The sequence below is a fragment of the Phyllobates terribilis genome, unplaced genomic scaffold (genome assembly GCF_046119375.1).
Source record: "Phyllobates terribilis strain yellow unplaced genomic scaffold, ASM4611937v1 Scaffold_1__5_contigs__length_1240528914, whole genome shotgun sequence".
In the NCBI taxonomy this organism is placed as follows: domain Eukaryota; kingdom Metazoa; phylum Chordata; class Amphibia; order Anura; family Dendrobatidae; genus Phyllobates; species Phyllobates terribilis.
The window spans coordinates 267,926,507-267,946,668 of record NW_027362761.1 but is presented as its reverse complement, the minus strand read 5'-3'; the positions used below and the strand labels follow the sequence as shown (position 1 = coordinate 267,946,668).

The window sequence follows — 20,162 nt, the reverse complement described above, 5'->3', positions numbered from 1 at the left end:
TTCTTGGCCTGCCACTTCTGGCCTTAACAAGAACTGTCCCTGTGTTCTTCCATTTCCTTACTATGTTCCTCACAGTGGAAACTGACAGGTTAAATCTCTGAGACAGCTTTTTGTATCCTTCCCCTGAACAACTATGTTGAATAATCTTTGTTTTCAGATCATTTGACAGTTGTTTTGAGGAGCCCATCATGCCACTCTTCAGAGGAGATTCAAACAGGAGAACAACTTGCAAGTGGCCACTTTAAGTAGCTTTTCTCATGATTGCATATACCTGGCTATGAAGTTCAAAGCTCAATGAGGTTACAAAACCAAAAAAAGTGCTTTAGTAAGTCAGTAAAAAGTAGGTAGGAGTATTTAAAACAAGAAAATGATAAGGGTGCCCATACTTATGCACCTGTCAAATTTTGTTTGAATGCAGATTGCACATTTTCTGTTAGTACAATAAACCTCATTTCAAGGCAGAAACATTACTGTGTCCAACAGTTATTACATAGATCAAACTGAAATAGCTGTTGCAAAAACACCAATTTTTATAAAACATTAAGGTTAAGATTAATAGGGGTGCCCAAACTTTTTCATATGACTGTATAATAAATATTTACAAAAACACTATTTTCCTTTGACTAATATTGCCAATCACATTCTGCCCCCTTACTTTGGTCTATTTTTAGTAAGGTTCAGTACCCAGCAGTAAGTTGGCACAAAATACATCATTCTCAGAACCCACATGTATCATATTCAGTGGATCTGTCACCAAAATTTGACAACTGTAACTGTATACATTATTAAAAAGATCTATTAGACCTGATAAGGCTGGTATGCTTACTTTAAAATTCCTTGACAGATGTTTTTGAAAGTTTTCCAGCCTAATATTACAATGGGCATTTTGAGTGCAGCCCTATCAGGATTATATAGCCATTCTGACATGGCACTCCAAAGCAAGTACACCTGCCCCATCAAATCTAAGAAATCTACTTATGTATGCAGGATGTATAGTGAAATCTGGCGACCGATCAATTTTAAGCTATTTAACTGTACAGTAGAATCATGTCATCAACTAGACCACGCTTCCCTAATTCCAGTCCTCAAGTCCACCAACAGGTCATGTTTCCAGGATTTCCTTAGTATTACACAGGCAATAATTCCATCACCTGTGCAATACTAAGGAAATCCTAAAAACATGATCTGTTGATGGGCCTTGAGGACTGGAAGATGGTAGCCTCTGTATCTCTACAGTCCTCCTTTATTGCACTGATAGTGACTATCTACCCAATTCTTTTGTATTTACTGTATTTTTCTGACTATAAGATGCAGTTTTTAACAAGTGGACAGTCAGTAAGGTCCGCAGTGCCAGACTTCCCTGACCACTTCTTTATATCGTAGCGCATGCATAAGTGCTGTGTTCCTAGCCATGAGATCACTAAGTGGCTGGACAGTTCTCTCTCTAATTAATGCTGAGCAGGAGACTGAGCTGAGCTTGTAGCAGGTTAGGCAAAGCTTACAGGTCATGAGGGTTAACAGAAAGGATCTCTGGTGCACAGGCTGAAGGAAAATATAACTGTCACACATAGATAAGATGATTTACATGTAGCAGGAGAGTCTCCTTCTCTTGGACAAAAGCCAATCTCCTCTATTTGCAGTACACCATATATGATACATATATGATGCCTTCTTGTTTGCCCACATTTATGTGTGGTCATGAAAAATCAGAATAGTACAGCACTGCTTAAAGGGAATCTGTCATGTAAAAAACGTATCTGCAGGTTAATAGAGTTCTGAACCTGCCCGGTGCCCGCACTTAGATCCCCGCTGCTGGGATGAAATTAACTTTATTACTCCCGGTAGCATTCACGTTTCAGTCATGGGGACGGTGCCGCCATGGTTTCAGTCACCGCTCTGTATATAGAGAGGGGCAGCTGAAATCACGCCCCCTGCACTGACTGACAGCAGCTCAGCATTAGGGCCAGCTTGTCAGTCAGTGCAGGGGGTGCAATTACAGCCACCGCTCTCTATAATCAGAGTGGCTAGTGAACCCGTGACGGCGGCACCCCCGTGACTAACACCCGAACGCTACCGGGAGGAATAAGGTTCATTTCCTCCTGGCAGCGGGGGTCTATGCTCCGGCGCCAGGGAGGTTTAGAACACTATTAACCGACATCTGCAGGTTAATAGCATTTTTTACATGACAGGTTCCCTTTAATACAAAATCTGCAATAGGCATCCTTTATAGTATGTAAATTAGAATACCTTCTACTAAAGTGTACAGCCGACTAAATTGTGTATAAGGCGTTTACGTGGCATAAATGAAAGACATTACACATATAAGACACCATCCACACAGGTAATTCCACAATATATGCACTTGTGCTCTTTATGAACAAGACAACCAAAGTAAACTGTATTGGGATCTTGTTAGTTCAGTGTTGGGGACAGAATATAATGCCCTTTTTTTTGGTACATCCCTCCTAATATACTTCTACCACTTTGGAATAAATTATTACCCCCCTCTTAAACCCTAGAGCACAACCATAGCCCACCAATGTTCTCCCCTCCACATTGTTACATCATCAGGGTAGCTTTAATATTAATACTTTTTTCCTGGTGCGTGTTTTAGTCCGCACAAATACGGTAATCACTTCTGCCATTTCTTGCAGTGTTCCGATAATATTGCACTTACTGCTATAAACCTGTACTGCAGTTGGATACAGGGCTTTTCAACAGAGGCTTTTTCATGGTACACATTCAACTGGATAAGCTGAAAGTGTAGAGGAGTAGAAATGCAAATGGAGTGTTGTCTTTAAGAGGCACACCCACAAAAGAGTGAAGATTTAGTCCTGTTGTCCCTCTATGTGGCAGCATAAATTATTAGAAATGTCATATTTCATCAAAAGCTGTGCTCCAAGCACGTACACAAAGCAGAGGTTGGTCCTCTATGTGCCCACGGAAAGCGATTCTCATAGGTGGTTTATTCTAGAATACAACCGATCCAAACAGCGAATGAAATGTAGACTCACCTGACTGCCCGTTCTGACAGCTTCACTTCTATCTGGTGATCGTCAACAGTACAGTGCTAAGAAAAGAAAACAAGAAGCATCAGCTACTGTTACAGAACAAGAGGGAAGCCCCCCTGGCACAATCAAACGGACAGCCATCAGAAGTAATGTACCTATGTTAGAGAGAGTCCGAGGGACTATGATAGGGCCTGTAGTGAGAGGACAATTGACAGGGCTGCTACCTCTTCTTTCCAGTCACAGCATTATTCCCATCTAGTAATATCACCTACCCACTAGATAGGTGATAACTTTGTTATTGCTGGAGGTACCACCGGATCTAGGTTAAGCGGCTCTGTGGTGCTATATTTAAATAGAGCAATGGCCCCACATGCGCATCCCCAGTTCATTCATTGTCCATAGGACTGTCAGAGATATCAGTTAAAAGGGTTTTCCCACAAACAAAGTTAATTTTAATCAATAGATCTTGGAATAATAATAACTTCCACAATTGGATATGTTAAAAAAATGTTCCTGTGCTGAGATAATCTTATAAATGTGCCCCTGCTGTGTACTGTGTAATGGCTGTGTCTGACCGTACAGGAACATGGTCTGATCATACCACATCTCCTGGCCAAGGGAGGAGAAACACCAAGGTTACTTACCGGTAGCCGGATTTTCCACAGCCCATGACAGCACACCTGAGAGAGGATCCGCCCTTCAAGGACAGGAAACCATCTGAAATATAAGGGCGGCACCTCTCCCTCGCTTCAGTTGGTTACAGAGCATTGAGAGGACCTCCGTAAAACAGGAGCTATAAACAAAATCCAACACCATATCACATAGCACCCAACACACGTGCACACCCGAGGGTGAGAGAAAAGGGAGGGGAATATACGGGTGCTGTCATGGGCTCTGGAAAAACCGGCTACCGGTAAGTAACCTTGGTGTTTTCCCTTCCCCCATGACAGCACACCTGAGAGAATTTTGGAGAAAGAAACACCTTAGGGAGGGACCACCGCCTGTAGCACCCTTCTACCAAAGGTCAAGTCAGACAGGCAGGATAGATCCAAACGGTAGTGTTTGAAAAAGGTAGATGGTGACGACCAAGTAGCGGCCTTACAGATTTGATCTATCGATACCTCTGCTTTCTCTGCCCAGGAGGTAGCCACAGCCCTGGTGGAGTGAGCCTTGATGCCGTCAGGAATCGGGGTGTAACTTGAAGAGTAAGCTAAACAAATGGCCTCCCTAATCCATCTGGCTATTGTTGCTTTTGTTACCCCATACCACTTCCTACTCCCCTGGAAGGCTACGAACAAGGACTGACTACGCCTCCACTGGATAGTAACTTCTATGTATTGCAACATAGCCCTTCTGACATCAAGATTATGAAACTTTTGTTCCCTTGAGTTCTTTGGGCTGTTACAAAAGGAGGGCAGAACAATCTCCTGAGATCTATGAAATTTTAGTGCAACCTTAGGAAGGTAGGCTGGATCAGGTCTCAGAACTATTCTATCCTCAAATATTTGCGTATATGGAGGATTTATGGACAGGGCCTGTAGATCACTTACCCTACGGGCTGATGTTAGAGCTACCAAAATAATAGTTTTGAGCGTTATATATTTTGCTGACAAGCCCTGAACTGGTTCAAAGGGCTCCATGGTTAGTGCGTCAAGTACTAAATTTAGGTCCCATGGAGGAACTTTGGGAATTGAGACTGGCCTAGATCTACCGCAAGATTTAATGAATCTTGTAACCCATTTATTTGCTGCGAGGTTATGGTTATATAACGCACCTAAGGCAGAAACCTGGACCTTAAGTGTACTGGTAGCTAGGCCAAACTCAAACCCCTTCTGTAAAAACTCCAGTATTGAAATAATTGGTAGTTTTTGGCTTAACGGTTTCCCCAGGAACTGCAAAAACTTACTCCACATTCTACCATAGATCTTGGTGGTTATAGGTTTCCTACTTTTTAACAGGGTAGACACTAACCCTGATGAAAACCCTTTGCTCCTCAATATTGCCCTCTCAAATTCCATGCTGCTAAGTGGAAACCCTTCACTTGAGAATGGAATACTGGTCCCTAAGCTAGAAGGTCCGGGGTTTCCGGTAGGATCCATGGGTCTGACTGTGACATCATCCTCAACAGGGAGAACCATGGTCTTTTTGGCCAGAAGGGGGCTATGAGTATCACTCTCGCTTGATCCTTCCTGATCTTTATCACCACTAAAGGTATCATGGCTATTGGTGGAAATGCATAGGCCAGCTTGAAGCTCCAGGAAATTTGGAAAGCATCTACTGCCCAAGGGTTCCCCCTAGTGTCTAGAGAGCAGAATTTCTCCACCTTCCTGTTGTCTTTGTCGGCGAACAGATCTATCTCTGGTAGACCCCACAGCTGTACTATCTGATGGAACACAGTGGGGTTCAGGGCCCATTCCCCTTGCCTCAACTTGTTGCGGCTTAGAAAGTATGCTTTCGTGTTGTCTATGCCCCGTATGTGTAGCGCCGTGAGAGAGAGGAGATTTTTTTCTGCTACTTGAAAAAGCCAGCTTACTGCCTCCAGAAGAGAATAAGATCTTGTTCCCCCCTGGTGGTTTATGTAGGCCACAGTGGTTCTGTTGTCCGACATAACGACCCTGGAGTAGAGGGAGGAAGCCTTCTAAAGCATTCCTCACCGCCCATAGCTCTCTTAAATTTGACGACCCCTTTTTTTCCCAGAACGACCAAGGGCCTTGAATCATATGATCTTTCAGGTGAGCGCCCCACCCAGAGTTGCTTGCATCGGTCGTGATGATATCTTGTACCGGCGTGTCCCACTGGACCCCCCCCCCCCCCACCCCGAGACAAATTTGACCTGCTTGTCCACCACAAGAGGGCGTTCCTGGTTTGCAAGGAGAGATGAACCTTTCCATATAAAATGCCCTCTTAACAACTTTTGTGCTGACAAGATTTCCCACTGAAGGTTTCTTGTGTGAAATTGGGCCCACTTGACCGCCGGAATGCAAGACGTTAGGGTTCCCAACAGGGACATAGCCTCCCTTAGGGACATAACTGGAGTGTGTATAGCTGCCAACACCACATTTGTGACTTTGTCTATCTTGCTGTCGAGTAGAAGACAAGTCTGACACTCTGAATTTAGTGTAAACCCCAAAAAGGCCTGAATCCTTGCGGGTTCTAGTCTTGATTTCTTGCCATTGATCATCCAGCCCAAGCTCTGCAAGACCGCTATGACCTGATTCAGATGTGAAACGCAGTGTTCCTCTGAATCCCCCACTATAAGGAAGTCGTCCAGATAGGGTATTATGATCGTATTCTGGATGCGGAGAAAGGCTGTTACCTCTGCTATCAGCTTGGTAAATACCCTTGGAGCAATTGACAACCCGAAGGGAAGAGCTTGGAACTGGAAGTGTCTGAGGCTCCTCTGAATGTAAAGAGCAACTCTCAGATACTGTTGATGACCTGGGAAAATCGGGACGTGATAGTATGCGTCTTTGAGATCTATCACTGCCATGAAACAATTGTGGGAAAGAAGCTTTATTGTAGAGTTTATTGACTCCATTTTGAACGTACTGTTGCTGACAAACCGGTTGAGGCCCTTTAAATTTATAATAGTCCTAAACGACCCGTCCGGTTTTCTTATCAAAAAGAGAGGGGAATAAAATCCCCTTCCTTTTTGACTGTCCAGCACCTCGCATAGTACCTGCTTGTCCACTAGGCTCAAAATCTCCGATTCCAGGGCTCGCTGTTCTTCTGGGGATTTTCTCACCGGAGTTATCAAAAACGAACCGCCTGGCCGTTGAAGGAATTCAATCGTTAGTCCTTCCCTCACTATGTCGAGGACCCAGGGACTGGAGAAAATTTTTTCCCAGGCACGAAGAAAAAAGGACAGTCTTCCTCCCACCTGAGGCCTGGCGTCATTGTGGAGGTTTCTTGGGGGCAGCGGAGGAAACGCTGAACATGTAACCAGACTCTTTTCTGTTCTTAAAGTCCCATTTCCTTTTTTCTCCCGGGGGACGACTTCTACTAAATTTTCCCCTCCGAAAATAGGTTTTCCTGGCATCCGCCGAAACCCCAGGGAATCTACCCTTTCTGTCACTTGCTCTTTCAAGGACCTCGTCCAATTTTTTTCCAAAAAGAAATTGGCCGTCACAGGGGATAGAGCACAGTCTAGCTTTTGATTGCAAGTCCCCAGGGCATCCTTTAAGCCACAGAGCTCGTCTAGCAGCGTTCGATAACCCAGCCGACCTAGCTGCCAGTTTCACTGAGTCAGCGGAGGTATCTGCTAGGAAGGCAGCTGCACCATGTAGCAGGGGAAGACTGTTTAATATTTTCTCCCTTGAGGTCTTTTTATTTTTTAGCTGATCTTCCAGCTGCCGCAACCATACCATAAGGGAACGAGCTGTACATGTTCCAGCAATGGCCGGCTTAAGACCCCCTGCTGCGGATTCCCAGGCATGTTTTAAAAAGGAATCCGCCTTCTTGTCTAAGGGGTCTCTAAGCACCCCCGAATCCTCAAGAGGAAGTGCAGATCTTTTTGAAGACCTAGAGACTGCCGCGTCGATTCTTGGCACCTTGTCCCAGACCTCCGAGTCTTTTAGATCAAAGGGATACCTTCTCTTTGAAGATGAAGGCAAGGCCCCCACTTTCTCAGGCTTCTTCCATTCTCTATTAATGAGAGCCTGGACTCTAGCATTCACTGGGAAGGTACGTTCTCTGTTCCGCTTCTTGGCGGTTGCCTTCCTGGGTTCCTCCTGGTGATTAAAACACACAGTAGGACCCGTTAACCAAATATATATAGTGACATTCACGAAGATCACTCACCCCCGCCATTGCAGATACCGGAATTGGAGTTTTTTTTCAGGATACGCGACGCATCCTTCCTGGAAACCGAGGAGTCCTGAGATGCTTTACCCCTCTGACTACCACTGCTCCTCCTACTGGACCCTCTGGACCGGCGCGCAGATGAAGATGGCGATGGCGACTGTGGCTGTGGCGACAGCTGCTGTTGCTCCATGTCCGACATGTTGATGAGCAATCTCCTGACCTCAGGTGCGCCCTTTTATGGGAGACTGGATGAGGTCACCACCTGCTGGTCCCTGCGGTCTCCGTCCGGTATCCAAACCCCTCCCCCTAACAGCCATCCACCTCCTGCAACCGTCGCTAGCGCTTTCGTGATGCCGGCCTGCATTATGCAGGGCGCCGCCATCTTTTTTACGGCGCCGCCCCCAACGTCATCAGGGCACGCCCCTACCCGGCGTGCCCCGCACCGCGACGTCAGAGGCACGTAACCGGTCACATGGGCGACCGGGGGAGGGTGGCGTGGCGGTGTCCGGAAGTCCAGGACCTCTGCACCGCCTGCGCCAGCACGTGCGACAGGTCCCCGGGGAACCTTCGGACGGCTCTTCCAGCACCTGAAGGCCGGCGCCACGGACTACAGCCTGCTCTTCCAGCGCCGGGACAGGCCTGGGTAAGTGTTCTTCCTATGGCAGCCGCCTTATATTCCATGAGGCTTCCTATCAAGGACAGGAAACCAACTGAAGCGAGGGAGAGGTGCCGCCCTTATATTTCAGATGGTTTCCTGTCCTTGAAGGGCGGATCCTCTCTCAGGTGTGCTGTCATGGGGGAAGGGAAAAAAGAGAGTATACAGACATTACAGCATGGGATCACAAAAAAAAATCATTTCTGTGAGGTAAAACATTGTTTAAAAACAGGCAGGGAAATGTTTTACCTCACAAAAAGAATCAGCTGTGATCCCCTGCTGTAATGTCTGTATACTCTTTTGATTCTTCCCCTGCCCAGGAGCTGTGGTATGATCAGACCATGTCCCTGCACAATCAGACACAGCCATTACACAGCACACAGCAGGGGCACATTTATAAGATTATCTCAGCACAGGAACATTTTATTTAAACACATCCAATTGTGGAACTTATTATTATTTCAAGATCTATTGATTAAAATAAACATTGTTTGTGGGGAAAACCCCTTTAAGAGATCGGCTTTTGTAGGCAGTCCTATGGACAATGAATGGAGTGGTGATGTGTGTGCAACAGGATCATATCATCTAACTCACTCCCTGAATGCATTTCTGTCCCCTACATATCAAATCTGATTGATATTTAATAATTAAAAGAAAAAAACACATAGAACAAAAAAAAAAAGTTTAACTGGTGGCTCTACCAGGTAGGAAATATACATATTAAGTAGTGCCTTAGAGGACACTCTTAGAAATGTATGGTTGACCTGGTAAACTAGTATAGACTGCCTTTCAACTCCCCGACTCCTTCAGTATGTAACCTTGCATATTATAAGATTTAAATGCTTCTGAACTGCAGAATATTGCAGAATCATAGATGTTATATATGACAAGAACACTATGGCCACATATTTTACATGGCCAGTACAACAATGGTTACAGTAATCCTCTCCTACACAGCAAGATTGTATTGGTAAGCTCAGTAAATTTGACCTTTAGGGAAAAAAATAATGTACTGTGAAACAATTTTAGGATTGTGTGGGAAAAACCGCTGTATAGTAAGAATACTTTAAAAAATACAAGTGTTAAAAGTGAAAGAACAAAAGACAAATGTAAAATCGCATCAATATTTGGGGTGTCCATCCCGGATGCTTTGATGCTGTTTTGAAGGCAAAACGTGGCCTCATCAAATACTGATTTGACTTAGATTTCTCTTTTGTTCATTCATACAAAGATATAATAGCGCCTCCTAGTGTGGCACCAGTCCACGATGCACTTTCCACGCTATGCCTTGGTCTGTTCATCTGGGGTGTTGATGTGAGCTCAGTACACTGGCCAGATACTGAGACTTCTCTTCCTTTTCTACAAGTATTTAATACTATATTGACTGTATATATATCTAGGCTTATGAAACAGTACTCCCCATTATTATTATATATTTTCTATATTTGGAGTCCATGATTTTTTGTAGATATGTGTTGGTGTAAATGCTCACCATTTCTAGGGAGATGCGGTGACAAAAACCTGCAATTTGGTTGTTCTGAAGTTTTTTTCCCTCATTACGGCATTTACCATAAAGGTTAACCCATTGTGCTTTTTGACAAACCGAACCTTTACTGACTTATTTATTTTTTTTATTTCTTTATATATAAGGGGAAAAATGGAGTGGTTCGACTATATATATCTATATATATACTTTTTATTTCTTACTTAAATTTTTTAGTCCTCTCAGAGGACTTGAACCGCCTTGAAACATATGATGGCTTCTACTATTATTTATTTTTAGAGCACCATTAATTCTATGGTGCTGTACATGTGAAAAGGATTTACTTACAACATACAAATATATAAATTACAATGAACAAAATAACAGTGACAGATGGGTACAGAAGAGGTGAGGATTCTGCCCTCACGAGCTTATAGTCTACAGGGTTATGGGGAAAGACAGTAGGTTTGGGGGTTACAGGTGGTGAGGTGACAGCGGGGTCATTGCAAGCTGTACGTTTTCTTGAAGAAATGGGTTTTCAAGTTGTGTCTGAAGGTTTAGAATGTAGGAGGCAATCGGACACGTTGGGACATGAAATTCTAGAGAATTGGGGATGCTCAGGAGAAGTCTTGGGGGCGATTACCTGAGGAATGTACGAGAGTGGAGGAGAGAAAGAGTTAATTTGAGGACCAAAAGTGTGAGAAGATATCGGGAGGTTAGCTGGACTTTTCAAAGTGATACTGTTCCACATAACAGCCTTATACTGAAGCTCAGACTTGGGGGAACTACCGTATTTTTCGGACTCTAACTATAAGACGCACCGGACCATAACACGCACCCCAAATTTTAAGGTGAAAAATAGGAAAAAAAATATTTTTTATAAGATGGGGGTCCGTCTTATAGTCTGAATAGGTATCTTACCTGGGGGGGGCGGTGGAGCAGGGGTCACAGGAGGCAGGGTCCTTCAGGAAGACGGCGGAAGTGGAGGCATGCTGGTATCTGGGGGCCTGGCGCTGGAGGCTTGGTGCCCTGGTAGCTGTGGGCCTGGTGCCTGGGGTGCTGGGGCTTGGCACCTGAGGTGCTGGGGGCCGGGGTGCTGGGGACCTGGTACCTGGGGTGCTGGTGGCCGGGGTCCGGGTGTGCTGGGGGTCAGGGTGCTGGTGGCCTGATACCTGGGGTACTGCTGGCCTGGTGCTGGTGGCCTGGTACCTGGGGTCCTGGTACCTGGGGGTCTGGTACCTGGGGTGCTGGTGGTCTGGTGCCCTGGTGGCCTCGTACCTGGGGTGCTGGGGGGCCGGGGTGCTGGTGTCGGTGTATTGCTGTGGTGGTGGAGAGGGATCGCAGGGTGGCGGCGGAAGAGGAGGTGAGGCGGGCAGGTATCTGGCTGGGGGCCGGGCCTGGCCGGGTATCGGGGCCGGGGTATTGCTGTGAGCAGAGTGGCAGAGCAGAGTGAGAGGCTTCCGGTGGCCGCGGCCATCTTTCTGAAGCGGTGCTCTACAGGAAAATGGCCGCCGACTCGGCAGAGCGCATACGCTGGCTCCAGCGGTCATTTTCCTGTAGAGCACAGCTCCAGGAACATGGCCACGGCCAGCGGAAGCCGCTCACTCTGCTCTGCCACTCTGCTCACAGCAATACACCAGCCCCGGTACCCAGCCAGATACCGGCCCGCCTCACCTCTTCTTCCACCGCCGCCCTGCGATCCCGCTCCACCACCACCGGTAAGTTGCGTTCAGACCATAAGACGCACCCCCCATTTTCCTCCCAAATTTGGGGGAGGGGGGAGTGTGTCTTATGGTCTGAAAAATACGGTGTAAGTAGATGGGTAAGGAAATGACTAAATGATAAGAAACAAAGTCGTCATAAATGGTACGTTCTCTAAATGGGACATAGTCAGCAGTGGGGGTCGCAGGGATCTGTGCTAGGACAGATTCTTTTTAACCTCTTTACTAATGACCTTAGGGATGGGATTGAGAGTAAAGTATCAATCTTTGCTGATGACCCCAAACTATGTAGGATATTAAAATCTGATCCTGACATTACGATATTGTAGAACGATCTGGATAAGATGACTGAATGGTCAAACACTTGGCAGATGAGGTTTAATGTAGATAAATGTAGAGTAATGCACCAAGGGCGGAGTAATCCTATTGCTACATATACATTAAATATGAGTATACTCGGGACTGCAGAACAGGAGAAGGACTTGAGTATTCTGGTTACAAGTAAGCTGAGCAGCAGTACTCAATGTCAAGCAGCAGCCGCAAAAGCAAACAAGATTTTAGGATGTATAAAAAGAGAAATAAAATCCTCCGATCCCAATGTATTGTTACCCCTTTATAAATCACTGGTGAGGCCACATCTAGAATATGGGATCCAGTATTGGGCTCAGCATTTTAAAAAGGATATTCACAAGTTAGCATCAGTTCAAAGGCAGGCAACTAGATTATTACAAGGGATGGAAGGCCTCTCATATGATGAGTAGTGATGAGCGAGTATGTTTTGTTAACCCTTTCGCCGAGTATACTCGGGCGAGCACCTTGTATTTACAGCTGCTCGGTGATATGTTTGAATCACTCCCGTGTGCATGATTTGCGACTTTTTGACAGCTTTAATACATGTGAGGAATGTCTGCTTCTTACACATTCCTCACATGTATTAAAGCTGTCAAACAGTCGCAAATCATGCACACGGGAGTGATTCAAACATATCACTGAGCAGCTGTAAATACTTGGTGCTCGCCCGAGTATACTCGGCGAAAGGGTTAACAGAACATACTCGCTCATCACTAATGATGAGAGATTGAAAAAGTTGAGCTTGTTTAGCTTACAAAAAAGACGTCTGAGAGGAGATCTCATTTATATGTATAAATATATGCGTGGTCAGTACAAAGGATTAGCAGATGACTTATTCCTTCCAAAGACCACACTAAGGAAGAAAGGCGATTTCGACAGCTAAATAGGAAAGGGTTCTTTACAGTCACAGCAGTCAGACTGTGGAATGCCGACCACAAGAGATAGTGATTGCAGACACTAGAGGAGCTTTCAAAAAGGGGCTGGATGACTTCTTCAGTACACATAACATTGTGAGTTATAGATAATTTAGTGACCAAGAATGTATAATTAGAGGAGAAAGGTTGACCTTGATGGACCTAGATCTTTTTCCAACCTATGTAACTATTAGCTCAGAGATATAACAAAACAGATTTTTCAACAGACCATGCTCTTCTGTGTAGGACCAACATAGTATGTAGACAGGTCCACCTTCCTATTAGCCAAAATGGCGCAGAAAAAGTATAATGCCATTTGGCTAACAAAAGCAATTGGAGAATACATCAGATGTCTGGTTTTCCAGAGTCAGGAATAGTCATAATGAGAGCACTTCCTCAGCCTTTCTTACAGGGATTGAGGGACTATTATACACAGACACATAGCATACTGACCTATGGAAGGAACAAACAGCTTGGCTAATGGAGGCACACAACCTATTCAATTGTACTTTCATATCCCCAGTCTATAAACATACCTGAAGCAGTCGTAGAGCTTTTTGTGCATGTTCTGGTTTCCTGTATTCCACAAATCCATAGCCCATAGACAGCAAGGTACCTAAAAAGAAGCATCACTTGAGAACAGCTACACTTGGAACCACTTTGTTTAAAATAGAAAAATAAACCTTGTCACAAAAAAGATATAAGACACGTAACAGCTTTACACTAACAGTAAGGCCTCATTCACAATTGCGGATTGAAATACAAAGCTATAAATTTGGATTACTTTGTCTGTATCTTATTACGCACCACTAGCTGTGATTTTATGTCAGTAATTTGTACTGACCGCTCTATATTGTTTTAATCCTTAATTTCATGAATGTTTTCCCAACTATTTTCTCGCTTATTGCAGATACAACTAAGGCTACATTCACACCTGTATGCTGAGCACTCCCATTGGCAGAAAGTGAGAGGTGTTATGTCCTTAGTCTCAAAATCAGGATTTAGACGAGTTCCCTCATTTACTAAAAGGCTGCAGCCAATCAGCAGTTGCTGATTGTTGTGTAATGTGACCAATAGAGCCAACGTCACATCACCACTAGAAGACACAGCGACAATCCGGGAGTAAGTATGCACTTTCTTTTATAATTTTCTGCACCAGACTAGATGTATTAGAGGGAATCTGTCAGTAGGATCAGCCCTCCTAAGCCGTCTATATGGGCATGTAGGTCATATTAAGCTGAATAAAATGATACTTTGATATCTGCGATCCGATGTCTTATTCCAGAGAAATTCACATTTAATCAGTAAATGACCTGTTGAGATCTATGGGCCAGACACAGATCTCCCGATGAATCTGCCTCCAGTGTGAAACATGTAATGACTGACAGTCTGCTCTTATGATCTACATGTCTCACATTGGTAACACACTCATTTAAAATCAGCCCTGTAGGCAGATTCTCAGGGACATCTGTGTCCAGCCCATAGATCTTAACTAATTTACATATTAAAAGGCGGCACCTAAAATGTCCTTTCTAAATATCTATCTTTACACCCTATCTAGCTAATCCCCAAAGGTGTTTTTTTTTTTTTTTTACTTCCCTTTCTGTGACGACTCATTTGAGAGGAGTCTCAAAGGAGTCTCAAACAGGACGTCATAGGAGGCTGGTGCTGCACTCACTTCCCTGCTGCTTCAATCTACCTCCTGGAACAGGACGTCATAGGAGGCTGGTGCTGCACTAACTTCCCTACTGCGTCAATCTACCTCCTGGAACAGGACGCTTTGGGAGGCTAGCGTTGCAGTCACTTGCCTGCTGCGTCGATCTACCTCCTGGAACAGGACGTCATCAGTTGAGTGACACTAGTATAGCCCGACAGCTTCCAGCATGATTCGTCATCAGGGGGCGGCACTAGTGTCACTCATTGCTTCCATCACCGCCTCCTGATGACTATTCATTTGAGGGTGGAACTAGAAGCTGCGGGGCAGCACTGGTGTCACTCACTGCCTTTATCTCCTCAACGTCACAGGAAGTGCAGTAAAAAAAAAAACACATTTAGGGATCAGATAAGATAAGGAGAAGTGTAGGGAATTTTATAATAAGTGCTTTTCCAAATGAGCACTCTTGAGTAAGGAAGAGTGGCTGAAATGGGCATTGTCCGAATGATCGTCCAAAGCATCGTTTGGCTGATAGCCATCTAATGTGCATGGCCAGCCTTGCCTAAAGCCCCCGTCTCACATAGCGAGATTGCTAGCGAGATCGCTGCTGTGTCACGGTTTTGGTGACGCAACAGCGACCTCACAAGCGATGTTGCTATGTGTGACACTTTGCAATGATCAGGCCCCTGCTGTGAGGTCGCTGATCGCTGCAAAGTGTCCTGGACCATTTTTTGGTCGTTGCTCTCCCGCTGGTCAGCACACATCGCTGTGTGTGACCAGCGGGAGCAGCGATCAGGCTGGTAACCATGATAAACATCGGGTTACTAGGGGCACACGCGCACTTAGTAACCCGCTGTTTATCATGGTTACGAGCCTGCTAAAGTGAGCGGTAACCTCCCGCTCACTGTAGCAGAGTGGTAACCATGATAAACAACGGGTTACTAGGAGCGCGTGTGCCCCTAGTAACCCGATGTTTACCATAGTTACCAGCCTGCTCCTGCTTCACCAGGCTCGTAACCAGGAGCAGGACATCGTGGAAAGATTCTTTCCACGATGTCGCTGCTCCCCTGATCGTTGGTGAGCCTGCCTGTTTGACAGCTCACCAGCGACCATATAGCGACGCAGCAACGATCCCTGACAGGTCGTATCGTTGTCGGGATCGTTGCAGCGTCGCTAAGTGTGACGGGACCTTTATACTGTTAGTTAGGGCTGACAGACTCCCTTTAAGCTTAAGAAAGGACATTTAGAAGATGGCCCAAATCTCACCCACTAAAGGTATCCAACAGTATTAAATTAGTATTGTTGATCTCTTTGTGGACGACTAATGGCCAAGTGTGACATAGTCACTCAATGTGCATCTCAAAGAACCATGAATTTTTTGGGCAATCATTTTTAATTGTCGTCATTCCTAAAACATCGTTAAGTGACTCAATATGTTCTCGTATACAAGGGACTACAGTGTCTATTAAAATTATCTTTCTATGTCACACCTCCCAACCAGTGCAGTTTATTATAACAGTTTTTAAACCACCAAACATTTAAGTGAAAGAGATACACACCTTGCTTATCTTTTTTCTTAGAAATGCTACAGGTTTTCACCTCCCCAGCTTTTAAAAAGACCTGTGGAGAATACAATACATTGAACACTTTAATACAGAGGATCTTATTGGCTGCATAGGAAATTCATTGCCATATGTGACATTTATTATTTCCACATTCACTTTCTTTCCACTCAAAAGGCGGTTTTCCTACAAGCATTAAAGGGGGTTTCCTTAGGATAGATCATCAATATTAGATTAGTGGGGGACTGACACCCGGCAGCTACGCAGATCAGCGGTGTTCAGATATAGTGGCATCTACACATAACAGTGTATGCAGTCATACAGCACAGCTCCATTTACTGTGGCCAATCCCAGATACTGCAGTTTGGTTCCTATTCACTTCAATGGGAGGAGCTTAGCTGCAAGCTGTATAAGCTAAATTGTAACATTTTTAAAGGGATTGTCCCGTATTCAGACAAACTCTTCTCAAATGCTGTATTACCCAATGTAAGATAAAAACACCATATAGTCACTTCCCATACCAGCACAGTTCCAGCAATGTTGGCACTGTGTCAACTGAGGCTCACGTGACATTGCTATACCACATGTGCACTGCAGCCAACCAGTGGCCACTAAAGGGATGAAGCTTTCACACTTCCTTCTGAGGTTTGGTGGAAGAAAGTGAAAGCACAGCAACTCAATAGCGGCTGCTGATTGGCTGTAGGACTCAGGTGGCATAACAGTGTCACGCGAGCCTTGGGAGACAGGAGGTGACAAGGTATCCATATTGGGGAATATAGTAGTTAAGAAGGGATTGGCTGGGTAAGTTGTAATCCTTTATAGTGAATCTGTCACCAGATGATTTTTGCTACCCTATTTGAGAGAAAATTAATGGAAAAAATCCCAGGAACATTTTAAATAGATACAGTGGTGCGAAAAAGTGTTTGCCCCCTTCCTGATTTCTTATTCTTTTGCATGTTTGTCACACTTAAATGTTTCAGATCACAAAACAAATTTAACCATTAGACAAAGGTAACATTAAATGCAGTATTTAAATTAAGGTCTTTATTATTAAGGGAAAAAGAAATCCAAACCTACAGGGCCCTGTGTGAAAAAAGTGATTGCCTGCCCCAAACTTGAAACATAAATGAACTGTGGTTTATCACATGGTTGGGAAGCTGAGCTCAATTTCCCTAGCCACACACAGGCCTGATTCAGTACTGCCACACCTGTTCTCAATCAAGAAATCACTTAAATAGGACCTGCCTGACAAGGTGAAGTAGACCAAAAGATCCTCAAAAGCTAGATATCATGCTGTGATCCAAAGAAATTCAAGAACAAATGAGAAACAAAGTAACTGAGATCTATATCTGTCTGGAAAAGGATATAAAGCCATTTCTAAAGCTTTGGGACTCCAGCGAACCACAGTGAGAGCCATTATCCACAAATGGAGAAAAAACATGGAATAGTGGTGAACCTTCCCAGGACTGGCCGGTCGACCAAAATTACCCCAAAAGCGCAGCGATGACTCATCCAAGAGGTCACAAAAGACCCCACAACAACATCCAAAGAACTGCAGGCCTCACTTGCCTCAGTTTAAGGTCAGTGTTTGTGGCAGAGTTCCAAGATAAAGAGGGATTTTGGGTACTCACCGTAAAATCTCTTTCTTGGAGCCTTCATTGGGGGACACAGAACCATGGGTGTATGCTGCTGTTGCTAGGAGGTTGACACTATGCAAAAAGGAAAATAGCTCCTCCTCCGCAGTATGCACCCGCCTACAGGCACCAAGCTCACCAGTTAGTGGCTAGAGCAGTAGGAGAAGCACAATAAAAACCAACTATGTAATGCCCAACGGGGCACAACCGTGAAAAACTAAATGAGATGCCCAACAGGGCCAACAGGACATAAGTCCAAACACAGGGAGGGTGCTGTGTCCCCCAATGAAGGCTTCAAGAAAGAGATTTTACGGTGAGTACCTAAAATCCCTCTTTCTTTATCGCTTCATTGGGGGACACAGGACCATGGGACGTCCCAAAGCAGTCCCTTGGGTGGGAGAAGAGAAGATAGTCACAGACTAGGTCAGACTTCGGCAACTGCCGCCTGCAGGACCTTCCGTCCAAGACTGGCATCAGCCGAAGAATAAGTGTGGACCTTGTAAAACCTTGAAAAGGTGTGAAGAGAAGACCATGTTGCGGCCTTGCAGATTTGAGAGGCCGAAGCCTGATGGCGAACCGCCCAAGAGGCCCCCACCGCCCTGGTGGAGTGAGCCCTTACTCCGGGAGGGGGAGGTTTGCCCTAGATGCGATGTGCCTCCAAGATGGTCGAACGTATCCAACGGGCGATGGTTGACTTGGAAGCAGGGAGACCCTTGCGATGCCCCTCAGGGATGACAAAAAGGGCATCCGAGCGCCGAAGGGAGGCCATTCTGGAAAGGTACACACGTAGAGCTCTGACCAGGTCCAGTTTGTGCAGAGCTTTCTCCCGTGGATGCACTGGAGCAGGGCAAAAGGAAGGCAAAACGATGTCCTCATTAATGTGAAAAGCGGAAACCACTTTTGGCAAAAAAGGAAGGCACCGGCCTGAGCACTACCTTGTCCTGATGGAATACCAGAAAAGGCGACTGACAAGAGAGGGCTGCGAGTTCTGCAACCCTTCTAATAGAGGTAACAGCCACCAGAAAAGCCACCTTCCAGGAAAGGAGAGAGGCTGAAATGTCCTGAATGGGTTCAAAAGGAGGCTGTTGTAGGACGCTTAGGACCATATTAAGGTCCCATGGTTCCACTGGAGGGCGATAGGGGGGCGCCAGGTGGGCCACCCCTTGTAGAAAGGTCCTGACCTGAGGACGGCTAGCTAAGTTACATTGTGCTGAGATTGCCGGGACCGTTTTCTCGGCCCAAAGTAGCACTCTTGCCACCTCTTTTAAAACGGGCTTGCTGCGCGTTCCTCCCTGATGGTTTATGTATGCCACGGCCATGGCATTGTCCGATTGTACCCGGACTGGGGACCCTGCCAGGATCTTCTGCCAGTGACGCAACGCCAGGTAAATCGCCCTTATCTCTAGAATGTTGATGTGGAGGGAGACTTCGTGGGGACTCCACCGGCCCTGGTCCGTGTGTTGTAGGAAAACTGCCCCCCAACCGATGAGGCCGGCATCGGTCGTGACCACCTGCCAGCGAAGCGGAAGGAATGATCTCCCGGGTCTGAAGGAAGAAGGGCGGGACCACCAGGTTAGCGACTGTCTTACTTGAGGAGGTAACTTGATGCGTCGATCTAGAGATGACGGATTCTTGTCCCAAGCTGAGAGAAGGGCTAGATGAAGAGACTGGGTATGGAACTGGGCAAACGGAACTGCCTCCATGGCCGCCACCATCTTTCCCAGGACACTCATGCATAGGCGAAGGGAGTGTGGACCCGAGGATGTGGATTGCTTGTCGTAGGGAGTTTATCTTTTCCCTCGGAAGGAGGACCCGGGCACGGGTCGTGTCGAACTGCATCCCTAGGAAGGTTAGGCGTTGGCATGGGACCAGGGAGGATTTGTCCGTGTTGATCAGCCAGCCTAACCGGGAGAGAGTGTTCAAGGTGATCAGTAGGCTGTGGTGACAGTCCTTGAACGTGGGGCCTTTGATTAACAGGTCGTCGAAGTAGGGGATGATTACAATTCCCCTTGTTCGAAGAATGGCCATAACTGTCGCCATCACCTTCGTGAAAACCCTCGGGGCTGTGGCGAGGCCGAAGGGGAGGGCAGTGAACTGGTAATGCGCGTTCTTGAAGGAAAAGCGTAGGAACTTCTGATGTGACGTGCAGATTGGGATGTGAAGGTATGCATCCTGAATGTCCACTGAACATAGATATTCCCCGGCCTCCATCGAGGCGATTACCGACCTGAGGGACTCCATCCTGAACTGTCGGATGCGTACATGTCGGTTTAGCTGTTTGAGGTCCAGAATCGGACGTAGTGAGCCGTCCTTTTTTGGGACGACGAAGAGATTTGAGTAAAAACCGGAAAACCTTTCCTGAACGGGAGCCGGG

At 45.8% G+C, this 20,162-nt stretch overlaps 1 protein-coding gene across 2 annotated transcripts in view; it reads right to left on the bottom strand.

Moving 5' to 3' along the window:
- RBM19 (RNA binding motif protein 19) overlaps positions 1-20,162 on the bottom strand; it is a 76,555-nt gene that overhangs the window by 27,536 nt on the left and 28,857 nt on the right. For both annotated transcript variants that reach the window (XM_073672105.1, XM_073672095.1), the window contains exons 18-20: positions 16,152-16,212; positions 13,475-13,554; positions 3,015-3,070 (exon numbers count right to left, since the gene is read on the bottom strand). In XM_073672105.1, coding sequence (XP_073528206.1) covers positions 3,015-3,070; positions 13,475-13,554; positions 16,152-16,212 — 197 coding nt within the window. The remainder of the gene's footprint in view (positions 1-3,014; positions 3,071-13,474; positions 13,555-16,151; positions 16,213-20,162) is intronic.